Source organism: Micromesistius poutassou (genome assembly GCF_964030765.1).
Source record: "Micromesistius poutassou genome assembly, chromosome: 6".
NCBI lineage: Eukaryota > Metazoa > Chordata > Actinopteri > Gadiformes > Gadidae > Micromesistius > Micromesistius poutassou.
The window spans coordinates 1530072-1541485 of record NC_140276.1 but is presented as its reverse complement, the minus strand read 5'-3'; the positions used below and the strand labels follow the sequence as shown (position 1 = coordinate 1541485).

General features: G+C 49.2%; 2 protein-coding genes and 1 pseudogene across 3 annotated transcripts in view; 1 reads left to right on the top strand and 2 right to left on the bottom strand.

The window, feature by feature from the left end:
• The window catches only part of LOC311344725 (uncharacterized protein), a gene marked incomplete at its 3' end in the record, with an annotated part of 20132 nt that extends 19485 nt beyond the window's left edge, over positions 1-647 (bottom strand). The window contains exons 1-2 of the mRNA XM_084469078.1: positions 384-647; positions 34-191 (exon numbers count right to left, since the gene is read on the bottom strand). Of these exons, the coding sequence (XP_084325204.1) occupies positions 34-153 (120 nt within the window). The 5' untranslated portion in view covers positions 154-191; positions 384-647. The remainder of the gene's footprint in view (positions 1-33; positions 192-383) is intronic.
• A 1805-nt stretch (positions 648-2452) lies between these two features.
• LOC311344934 (myozenin-2-like) lies at positions 2453-7383 on the top strand (annotated as a pseudogene). Its single transcript, XR_014684138.1, has 5 exons — positions 2453-2535; positions 3691-3860; positions 4557-4695; positions 5062-5236; positions 6239-7383. The product of XR_014684138.1 is annotated as a myozenin-2-like (transcript).
• A 38-nt stretch (positions 7384-7421) lies between these two features.
• LOC311344933 (pre-mRNA-splicing factor RBM22-like) lies at positions 7422-11158 on the bottom strand. The gene is made up of 11 exons (XM_084469281.1): positions 11104-11158; positions 10506-10559; positions 10373-10402; positions 10128-10260; positions 9931-10031; positions 9599-9771; positions 9159-9359; positions 8628-8792; positions 8324-8412; positions 7935-8060; positions 7422-7639 (listed from the first exon to the last, which is right to left on the bottom strand). The coding sequence occupies exons 1-11, from the start codon at positions 11155-11157 to the stop codon at positions 7485-7487; spliced, it is 1281 nt and encodes a 426-aa protein (XP_084325407.1). The 5' UTR covers position 11158; the 3' UTR covers positions 7422-7484.
• Between the last annotated feature and the right edge of the window lie 256 nt (positions 11159-11414).

The following is an 11414-nucleotide window of genomic DNA, read 5'->3' as shown; positions in this document are numbered from 1 at the left end:
CCCCCCCCCCGCCCCCCCCCCGCCCGCCCTGACCTGATGGGTGACAAAGGAGTGCAGCCGCACGTCGGCCCTCTCTCGGACCAGCTTCCACACGTCGTCGCCGTACGACTCCTTGATGAAGTCGTGGAGACTCTCGCACAGCAGCCCGTACATCGCTCCCGCCGCTCAGCTCCACGCCAGGCGCTCTGTAACTGTCCTCCGCACAGGACACCGACCCCCCCCACACCCCCCCCAAAACAAAAAGAATTATCTTTTCACCGGGTTCACCAGAGGCTAAACCAAGCACGCCCTCTCTATCCGTCAAGTACGCGCGGGGTAATTTGAAAGTTTTCTGCTATTGTCTGTTATCACTCCCGTGGTTTTTTCCGCTTCCTGTGCGCTACCTGTTGAGGTCTGGCCGTCTGTACTGCCTCCTCCTCCTCCGCCGTCGCGCCGCGCCAACAGAGCCGCACCCCCCGGGGCGGACGGGGTTTTAAAGGCGCCGCAGTTACGCCGGGGGCCCTCGAGTTCTGATCGAGGGTCCGTCCATTGTCTCGCCCGTGTCAGCTGTCACGGCCTGGTGTGATCCTGTCCCTCCACCCATGTGACAGGAACACACTGCGCCCCCCGCTGAGATGCAGCTCTCAAACACAGATGGCTCCCGGCGTCGAGGGCTTTAATTATACCCCCCCCCCCCCCCCCACGCTCTCAAGAAATACGAAAATAACGTTTAATGGAAGAAAATCTCCCTTTTTAAGTGGATTTTCTTTTTCAAGTTGGGACTTTAACAACGCCATGTGAGCCAGAGGGATACCAGTATGTTCTTATTATGTTCACTGACACCTATCAATGGAAGTTCTCTCTTCAAAGAGCCATGGTCATAATTCTTCATTTTTACTCTTCACTCCCAAAACAAACCTGAGTATATTCCTCCCGGGCCCTGTAACTATGTTCCATTAAAGAGATGCCTCGGCGTGTGTGTGTGGTGATTACCGTGTCTTCTCTCTAGACTACTCGTGGTCTCACGCAAACACAAGCAAAAGAGAGAGATGGGGTGTGTTTTTTTTTGGAACAGAGCAAGTGCAAAAATCAATATCCAATCCCCATAAAGAAAATGTCTTCTTCCCCCTCTGGGCGGCTGCTGAGCTCCATGAATGAGGGTCTGTGGGGGGTAATATTGAGCCAGACTTAAAATCAGTTTGGGAAGAAAATGTGCAACGAATGTTGAAGAAAAGGTCATTCCTCCCGGTGAGGGCCATAGATTCCCTCTCAGAGAGGGCTTTTATTCTGAAACACAAGCGGGAAGGCTTTGCAGCAGTCACGCTTTGGAGTCGGCCAAGCGATGGCGTTAAACCATGACAGAATGCGCTCTTTGAAATGGGGTCACGATTCCCCACCAGACAGAACGATGGTGCTGTGCTACGACGTAGCATCGGAGCCAGAGCAGGTGTCAAGCCAATCTCCCACGGTCGAATATATGGAGTATTGGGCCTCTAAACAAAATAACAGCTGCAGAATCTTAATAGAGATACAGAGAACACACACACACACACAGATACGCGCACACACACACACACACACACACACACACACACACACACACACACACACACACACACACGCACACACACACACACACACACGCACACACGCACACACACACACACACACGCACACACACGTCAATAAACATGGTGTCATATTTTAATTATCATGGCATGTGCGTAATCTTATATATACTTATCCCTCCCCCAAGTCCCCTTTAACAAGCCACACACACACACTCTCCCTGCCTCCGTCATCGCCCTGGCTGCCCTGCTAAAAAAGTGCGGTGAGGTAAGTGCACCAGGCATCTCTGGAGGAGGGCAGTACCAGCACCCCCATCCCAGGTCCTTACTGGCCGAGAGGGCAACGGAAGCCTCTCAGCCTCACTGCAGGGGGAGGGGGGGGGGGGGAACCTCAAATAGCACCACTAGATGATAGCCATTACTAGTTCATACACACACACACAAACACAAACACAAAGATAAACCCACACACACACACACACACACAAAGGGGAGACAGGTACGTGAACGTGTGGTCTGTGTGTCATGCTTCTAATGGCTAGGAGATAACATTGGGTTTAGCTGACTGGAGTGGCTGTTCCCGTTACATGTATGTGTCTCATGTGTCTCATGTTATTTCATATCACATGTGAATTTCCGAGATGATAAACTTTATTTTTTTATGTTCCTCGCAGACATGCGTCTGCCGGTCACAGTGATAACATATTATTACAGACATTAAAGCTACTCGCTGTGTACACAATTCTATTTCAGCTCAATATGAGATTTAAAACTGTGTGTGTGTGTGTGTGTGTGTGTGTGTGTGTGTGTGTGTGTGTGTGTGTGTGTGTGTGTGTGTGTGTGTGTGTGTGTGTGTGTGTGTGCGTGTTTTCTTAATACGTGTGTGCAGCCGAGTCCTCATAAAGATGATGATGATGCAGAGGGGGCCTGACGACCACCAAGCACAGGATGCAGCTCGCCAAGGCACTTTGTCACGAAGTCAGGGGAGGTAAGTGACAGCCCTGCCTCCACTGGAGCTGCAGGCGTTGGACTCATCCCAGAGCACCCTATGGATTGATCCATGGCTAAGAAAAGCACCTAAGCGATCAATTGTTATGAATATTTTAAAACGAGGCACGGAGCTGAATGCCCCCGTGTGCTCCCACTATCCTTCAAACGGGAAACCATGGAAACGTAACCACTCTTAAAAACCATGGAAACGTAACCACTCTTAAAAACCATGGAAACATAACCACTCTTAAGACTTGAGAGCGATGTGCACTGCGCAGCGTGCGTCTCTGCGTGCTCCGGTAGTTTGCCGCACGAAGACGGGGTTCGGATCGAGAAAACGCGAACGTAACCCTTAGCCTTATTAAAGACAACTCGCAAAGGCTGGGAATTCCCATAGCCCCTTCGTGTACAGAGTGCCTTCATCTAAAGAGCCTATTAATACACGCTTACCCATGCAACGCCTGGATGTCAATAAACATTGCGTAACAAACATCATTTTTTCCCCCCCAACTATTTTCTCCGTCACGGTTTAAGTCTTTCATACAGACACACTCCAGAGTCCAGACTGAAGAAATTTACGAATTACGAATAAATAGTAATGATGGTACTCTTAGGATTATTGTGTTAGTTGTCATTTGTTTGAAAACTTACATTCAGACGTGTTCAGACGTATTCAGACATTTGCCCGAGACAAACAACAACTACATCGTGAGAGGATTTCAAAAGCTTAGCGCTACCACACTAAACTGGGTAAAAGTGCAATTATTTTGGTTCTTTCAAAACGAAACCAATCAAGTATTTATTGCCTGTATGGCCGTGACCGTGTTGACCCCATCAGGGCTAACTGAGGACTATCAGGTTCAGACCTGCGTTGAAATATACAAATATACAAACATTTAAAATCGAGAGAATTGTTTTTTTTATATGTATCCCCAAGAATTGTATCTCAGGAATCTCGATATTTGGAATTTCATTTCGGTCTAAATTGTTCCATAAAATCGATTGTGTAAAAAACCTTTCAACAAAACCTGTGTTCCTTTGCATTTGTTTCTGAATCATCATCATTCCACCATGGACCCTCTCCCTGGCTCCGCCACTGCCTGGACTCCTCCTCTCTCCCCCCCCCCCCCCCCCACCCCACCCCACCCCACAGGGGGCCTCAACCTGGGGCAGAAGAGCAGCGTTCCCCTGGACGTGATGCTGGAGGAGCTCCAGCTCCCGTCTAATCGGGGCTCGCGCATGTTCCAGGAGCGGCAGAAGAGGGTGGAGCAATTCACCCTGGAGAACACAGGCAACGGCAGCAACACAGGCAACTTTGGCAGAGTAAACAGTAACACAGACCCCCCCCCCCCCCCCCCCCCCCTCGGACCCACGCACACGCACACCCCCATTAGGACACGTATCAGCTATCCTCCTACTGAAAGCTGCACGGCACGCATCCAAATCAACCCCGCCCGCCGGACACACACACGCGCACGCACTGCACTGCGCGTTAGCAGCTCGTTGGTGTGTGTCGCACACAAGACGCACAAGATGGATGCTCTCCCTGGAGGGCCCCCCCGACGGGGACCTCGCAAAGACCTCAGCGTCCGGTCGCAGAGTGTCCTGTCTCCTTTTCTGCTGCGCTAGTGTTTCAGAATAACACATCCGATGGGAACGGAGGCCTCTAGCCGCTCGTATACACGAGCGAGGGCACAAACGCAGCGTTTCAAGTGCTTAGGCCTAATCTCCTAATGTCGTAAAAAAAAAAGGGCCACGAATACACGACCATGTTGACTTGCAATTTCGCCTCGGGGGGATTAGGGGTAAGTGGCAGGTTAGGGGCCCATGAATGCGGGGCCCCCAGGGAGAGAGTGTGGCGGCGGGCGGGAGGGCTAAAGAGCTATCCAAGGAACACTGTTGCTCACACTAATTATAAACAACATGGTGCAGGCGGGCAGGCCGGCAAGCCCGGTTTGTGGTGTTTCCATCTCCCAGACGTGTCCATATCCAATGTCGACTCCCCCCCTCTCCCCCCAGGTACTTCCACCTCAGCCTGTCCCAGAGCCCCAGCCGGGGAAGGAGAATCTGCTCTCCCCCATGGTCGGTAAGCACAGCCTGGTCCTCAACCTGCAGAAGACCATAGCCAAGAAGGGCAATCCCGAAGTCCTCGCTCCAGGTAAATGACCGGAGATGGAGGGGGGTGGGTGGACGCTGGCCGTCTCATGAGGTTGAACTCGCACCGATGCCTGCCCTTGAGCAATGCCCCACGCCTGTTGACCACAGAGCCACAGCTTGGTTGGAAGCTTGGGGATTGGCGCCTTCCCTTAATATGCTGGTATTATGCATTTTAACACTTTAACTACACTACTTCTGTCGCTCTGTCGATATTTGATGTAATCTCAAAGCAAAGCACAGCTTGATTCCCATTTGAAATACAATACATATTACATACAGAGTTTACATACAATTACATACAATTTACTACAATCGTGGCCTGGAATACAAACAGTGGTACTCATGGTCACCTTTTTCCTATTTCCAGGGTATTCCGGTCCTCTTCGGGGGGTCCCTTGTGAGAGGTTCAACTCTACAGTGATCCCCAGGTCCTACAGCTCTCCGTGGAGGAAAGGTGAGGGAGACGGCCGGCAGATGCTGGCCACCCTGACTGAACAGCTGCCCAAGCTCCCGGAGCCTCCCACCTTCAGGTGTTTCAACAGGTATGGTTGTGGTGACAGTTTTTTGCACGTTTGCACCTCATTCAGGTTATGTCTTTTTATGACATTGCACCCAAAAAAAAACACACTACTGTGAAGTTTAACAACTAATCCTTATTAAGAAGGCTAATGTATTCACTCTGCGATGTTACAGCTCGGTGCTGGTTGCGTGTCAAGCACAGGCTTTGGAGAATCCGGCTCTAAATAGACTCGTAGATGATTAAATGATGAAGGCTTTTGCAATTATTTGTTAAATGAAGGTTCCCTCGGCTCCGATCCATGTTTCCGCCGTTTGAAACCGATCCATTCGTCGGCTTTGCACCCCCTCGGACTGTGGTTTTGTGGCGGCTATTTTCGCTCTGGCCTTGGTAAGATGATGCAGGGAGTCTGCATGCCTTTCACCTCCCTTAAGATAAGATGACTCAGGGAGGGGAGCTGTCTTGTGACGCCAATGAGGCTGTGGATAACAACAGACTCCCAAAGACTTCCCAATTATTGGGAAATAGAATCAAATCAAGAGAGATTAGAAACAGAAAAAGATCCAAAAAACGGTGGAGTGTTTCTCATGGTGATATTGTCAGTTATTATTGGAAGTTAGTGTTCAATCCAAGGAAGGATCTCTGTACACATCTAAATATCGCTGATGATCTAATTGAATGATCCTAGATTTAATTACATCTTACCAACTTCTACAGACAAACTTTGGGCCAAATAGGGCTGGTGGAGCTTAGCGCCCCCTCCTACCCATTACCACTTCACCCCAGCCATGAGTCACTCTGAATCTCTCACGGTTATTTTAAACCCCAACAGGACTTGGTTGGTAACAGACTTCAGATACACAACTGGTTATTGTGTTTCATCTTAAGCCATCCGTTTAAAGGATAGATTGTGATGGATATTTGTACACACGATTTATATACCTTCAGTTTTTTCTGGGAAGGTAACATCCAGCTTGCTTACACACTGTGTCGATTTGTTGCAGACCTTTCTGCTTCTCACTTCCAGATCGGCCCTGCCGTTTGGAGGTCCAATGGCCAGCAGGAGGGTGATCCCAGTCATCAGCGCTGAAGCACAGGAAGCCCAGAGACTGCAGACCATCAGCTGTAACTACATGTCTCGGAGGCCCAATTTCAACAGAGCACCAATGGGCTGGGGCACGGACTACTGCCCCGAGTCCTCCGAGCTGTGAATAGGCCCTCTGCTAACATGACACTTAACAGGGCTCTCTGGAAGCCCTCCTGCAGCCCTGACAAAGACCTGCTCCTCTTCATAGACGCCTGCTATGCTTTTAGACGTGTGCCGCGCTCTAAGAAGGTCATGTCTATGATTAAGCGGCCCGCTAATGGATATCAAAAGGTTATTTAATCCATTCTGAACAGTCCTCGCCAAATTTAAGACCATGAGAACTCCCGAGGCCACTCATGTAGGGACGTGACTTTCTTTCCTTGTAGCGGCGTGATATCACCGCGAGCTCGTGAGATAACGGCGGTTGCACAAGGCTACCCATGGAACAATCATAGACGTTAACATGGTCATCTGAACTGCTTACTGCCATCTGCACTAACATACATTTTCCAGAATATATTACTGGTTTTACACAAGGCACAAACTAAATATAAAAGGAATACTCAAATGACTAGATGGGGTTGTTTAATGATGAAAAATACAAATAAACATTACAATAAACAAAAAGTTTCATGGAGTAATAATATTGTGTCAAAGAATTAAAAAAACAAAACAATCAAATCAACAAGACTAAAATGTTTCACGGTGATAATTTGCACAATGACAAGACAACTCATTTATGTAAGCAGAACGGCATCGATCGAAGAAGCCCTTTAACGCCCGAGGAATCCTCCAGGGTTAACATCCCGGCCGCGGCGAGAAGAAGACGGTGGCAGTAATTAACCGATACGTTCCTCCCGGCGCCTGTCCCGATGTGTTTCACAACAGGCTTTAATTAGCCCGACGTCTCGTAACTTTCCGCTAGTGAATCATTCTGCGAGCGGGCACCGCTTCAGTCCGCTCAGAGAACAGCAAGAAGCACCGACTACAGAACGGCACCGATCCAAGGAAAAGCACATCCCTCTCCTCCCAAAGGCCTCCCAGAGTGTCCCTCACACATTCCATCTCCCCCCCCCCCCACCCCCTCCCCCTCACGGAGTAAAAAAAAAGTGAGACCCTCGTTTTTTCCGAGTGGGTTGGGCTGCAGACAGGAATGACGAGAGTAAGAGGTGGACACCAGTGGCGTCTAGTCGCCGTGACGCGCTCCGTGAGAAGCGTGGGCGCCCATGCGCTGGGGGTCCTGAGAGGGGTAGTGGATATGCCCCGGGGGCCGCATGCCCATCGGGGGGGGCATGGGCGGCGCCATGTGGCCCATGGGGTGGAACATCGGCGGTCCGAAACCTACGGCGACAGAAGGATACTTTAGGGAGGATTGGACGAGACGTGGTCTCGTTCTACGACGAACAACACGATCCATTAAATATCCATTGATTAACATTAGTTAATGCAGTAATAAGCCTTCTAATGTTTACTGAGCAAAGTGGTTAGGTTAGTGTTAACCCATACCCCGTTAAATGAGTGGATTTAATTAACTGTCCGTTTTTTTGATGGTTTACTTCCTACTGCATTTACTAAAGGTAATTAAGGGTTAATTACTGTAGCCTTATTGTAAAAGGGTGACCAGTCAAACCAGTACCTGGAGGGGGGGGGTTGATGCCGGGCGGGGGGGGCAGGGCGATGTTCATCACAGACGAGGTCCCTGGGTCCAGGTTGAAGTAGTTTGCCGGAGCCTCTTCGTCGTGCGCTGGTGGAGGAGGGAGAGCTGTGGTGGAGAGAAAGTCAATAGGTTGAGCACAGAAGCAGAGTTTAAATGAATATCAACTCCATTTGTGTCGATCGTGCAACTTCTCAATTACCCTCCTCAGCAGGTTGTATACGGAAAACAATCCATGGATTGATTTTTGCATTTATACACATAAGAATCAATGTCCTCCCTTTCCGTCTATTTTAGTACACATTTTTTTTAAGTGATGATTCCTAGTGCTCACAAGGCACGCCCAGTCCCTTGAGGCGTTTCACACTCACCTCCAGGCAGGCCTGGTACGGGGTCCAGCCGGGTGCCCATCTCACTGACCCCCTCCTTGATGGACTCCTTCCCTCTGGCCGCCTGGGACCTGGAGGGGAAGAGACAGAAGAGCATGAGAAGCAATCACAAAACAAGAACAGCAGGGCCCGCTTTAACACTGTGATTGCGATTCATTATTTGGTTTCCAAACATGACAGTGTTTACTTCCCGATACCGCAACCTGCCACAGTCGCTCCTCCCAGATAGACGGTCCAAAGAGAACGTGTTTACACAGCAGATGTCCACGGGGGACAGGTCACTCACCTCCCCCACTTGACGGTCAGCCTGCGTCCGTTGAGGATCAGCTTGTTGAAGGACTTCTCGGCGGCCGACTCCGCAGCCTGCCGCGTGGCGAACTGGATGAAGGCACACTGCTGCCTCTGGACGATGGTGATGGTGCGGATCTCACCAAACTGGTAGAAATGGTTCCTGCAGGGGAGACGGCGCCACGCCAAAATGGTGAGAAACTCCTCTTACCATAAAAAAAGTAGTTAAAGGGGCATTATCATGCCTTGAGGTGTGAGTGTGATTAGCCGTGTCCATCTAGATGTATGACGGATAGATAGGCAACATTTGCCACTGTCCACTGGGTAGGCTGGTGGACTGATCTATCCATCATACATCTAGGTGGACACTCCCACTAGTCATGTAACTTGGGCACAGGGAAAAGCGATTTTCAAACTGCTTGCAATGGCTCATCACACCTGGTGGCATCATATCCCCCCCCCCTTTAAAGAAAAAGAACATGACGTGAATATATTCAAGACAGCCCAATGGCGGCAACGTGGTCCGTACTTGAGCTCTGTGTCGGTCACGGTGTCCCCCAGCCCGCCGATGTACAGCGTGGTGATGCTCTTGTCCTCCGGGGCGTCCAGGCGGGGCATGGTGGAGGCGCGCTTCAGCAGCTTGTCGGCCACCGGGTCGTTGATGCCGTAGTAACGGTCCTTGATGTTCTGGTCAGCCAGGGGGTCGTCGGGGTCCGTGGGCTTCTCGTGCCTGTTTTGCAAGTTCCAGGATCGGTCAGTAGGTGAATTAACAACTGCATAACAACCAGTACAATGAGATGCATGGTTCATGCATTGTCAAATCTCTCAGTAGAAACAGATTTTCTGTTGAATGGTTTAAGATGCAACGTATGAAACAGCCACATAATTGAATTTACAATGGCATCTACCCACACCCCGGCTTCACTTGAAACACACGGCAACTTATAACAAGGTATGGCCAGCGGTCACCTGTACGGGCACTCCTCGCCTCTCTTGCACTCTCCCTTCACCCAGAAGGAGCAGATGTGGGGTCTGTTCCGCTTGTAGTACGGCGTGGTTCGGGCCAGTTTCAGCAGCATGTCACTGGAGCTTGGGGCTTTGCCCAGCAGGCCCACCGGTCGTGTCCCGTCAGTATTGGCAATCTGGGAAGATTAAGGCGGAACATAACATGAAGACGGAATCAAAATTCTGTTAGCACTGTGTCTTTAATATATGCAGTATATCTACTGGGATAGAATAAGATCTATATATATTTATTTATTTTTTGTATGTGTTCCCGTTGGCAGTGCCCGGGGACGTACCTCTCTCTCCATATTCTGTGTGTAGTACTCTTTGTTGACATCAGATTTTGGCACCTCATCTTTGACAGCGAGCCCAGTGTCTCTGACCTGGATGGGAAGACCTGCAGAAAGCCAAAGATTATGTTAGTTTACTAATCCACCATCGCCGGCCCACAATAACAATAACTGTCACATTCATTAACAGGGAGAGCTCATACCATACTCCAGATCCAGGAGGCATGTCTGACAAACGTTCTTCATTTTGCTGCATGTCTGGCAGACCTCGGTCTTCTTGAAGCGCATGCGCGTGCCCGGACACCAGCGGAAAACCGTGAAGGGGCGGGCACATATCTGCAAACAGAATGACGAGTTAGCTTCCTGCTTTGAGTTTGGTGTTCACGCGTTTTTTATTGAGGAGCAATTGAGAAAATAAAAAAAAGGTAATGTAAAACCAGAAAGGTACCTTGCATTCTTTGCCATACTTCTCCTTGGTCTGTAAGAAAGGGTGAACAACGGGTTTACCTCACGCAACAAGGGCAGCATAGTGACATAGCTCCATGACATGTTATTCAAGATAAACAATGGATAACACTTACCATGCGGATGTAAGGGTTCTCCCCCAGACATGTTTGACAGAGGATTGGGAAGTCCTGGGAATGGAAGGACAACGACTGGGTTACAGACAACTGCATCAACACCACTACGTTGAGTGTTAACGCTGAATCACGTTGTGATTACGATAACATGTGTGCTTAGATTGCATTCACAATATCCGATCCATGCCCTCCTAACAGGGTTAATCTATTGGAAATGTTGTTTATATTCACCCTCCGATTGTAGTGAATGACAGTAAGGGAACCTGGTTGCAGCTTTAAGCCGGCAAACTATCATTTTAGCTGAGCTTTTTTATTTTTCCGGAAATATTTCTTAAGGAATGTTCAATGATGTCTTTTAAAAAACAAAAACAAACAGGATTCGTGTGTAAAATAAAACATCAATTGAAAATAGCAGCCACGCTTCCGCTCGGCTAACACCAGCTAGCTTCCGTCTCCTCGTCAAATCAACATCTACGATGAGACGTGAGCGTAATGTCGTAACCTCAGGGTGTGACAGCATCTCTATATATATATATAACTACGATATGGTTATACGTTTATAGGTCGTATCTCAGGTGGATTAAAAAAAAAACCATACCGCGTCTTCCCAGTTCTGTCTGTTGTACGTGTTAGCTCCCAGGGACGTCGCCATTTTAAACACACTGACGCCACGGGAGCGGAGGAGCGGGTCAAACAACGGGACGGAAATGACGTCATCTCCAGCGCCCTGTAGGTCTCGTCACGTCCGCCCGAACTACGTCCGTCTTAGTGAGGATTCTTTCTTTAAACAGAACGCATTTAATTTTTTTTTATGGCTTAACTTGTATATATTAATGACAAATAATCAAATATCTCAGCCTAAACCACATAGGGCTATCCATAGGCTGTATTTAATACAGCGGAATGGGA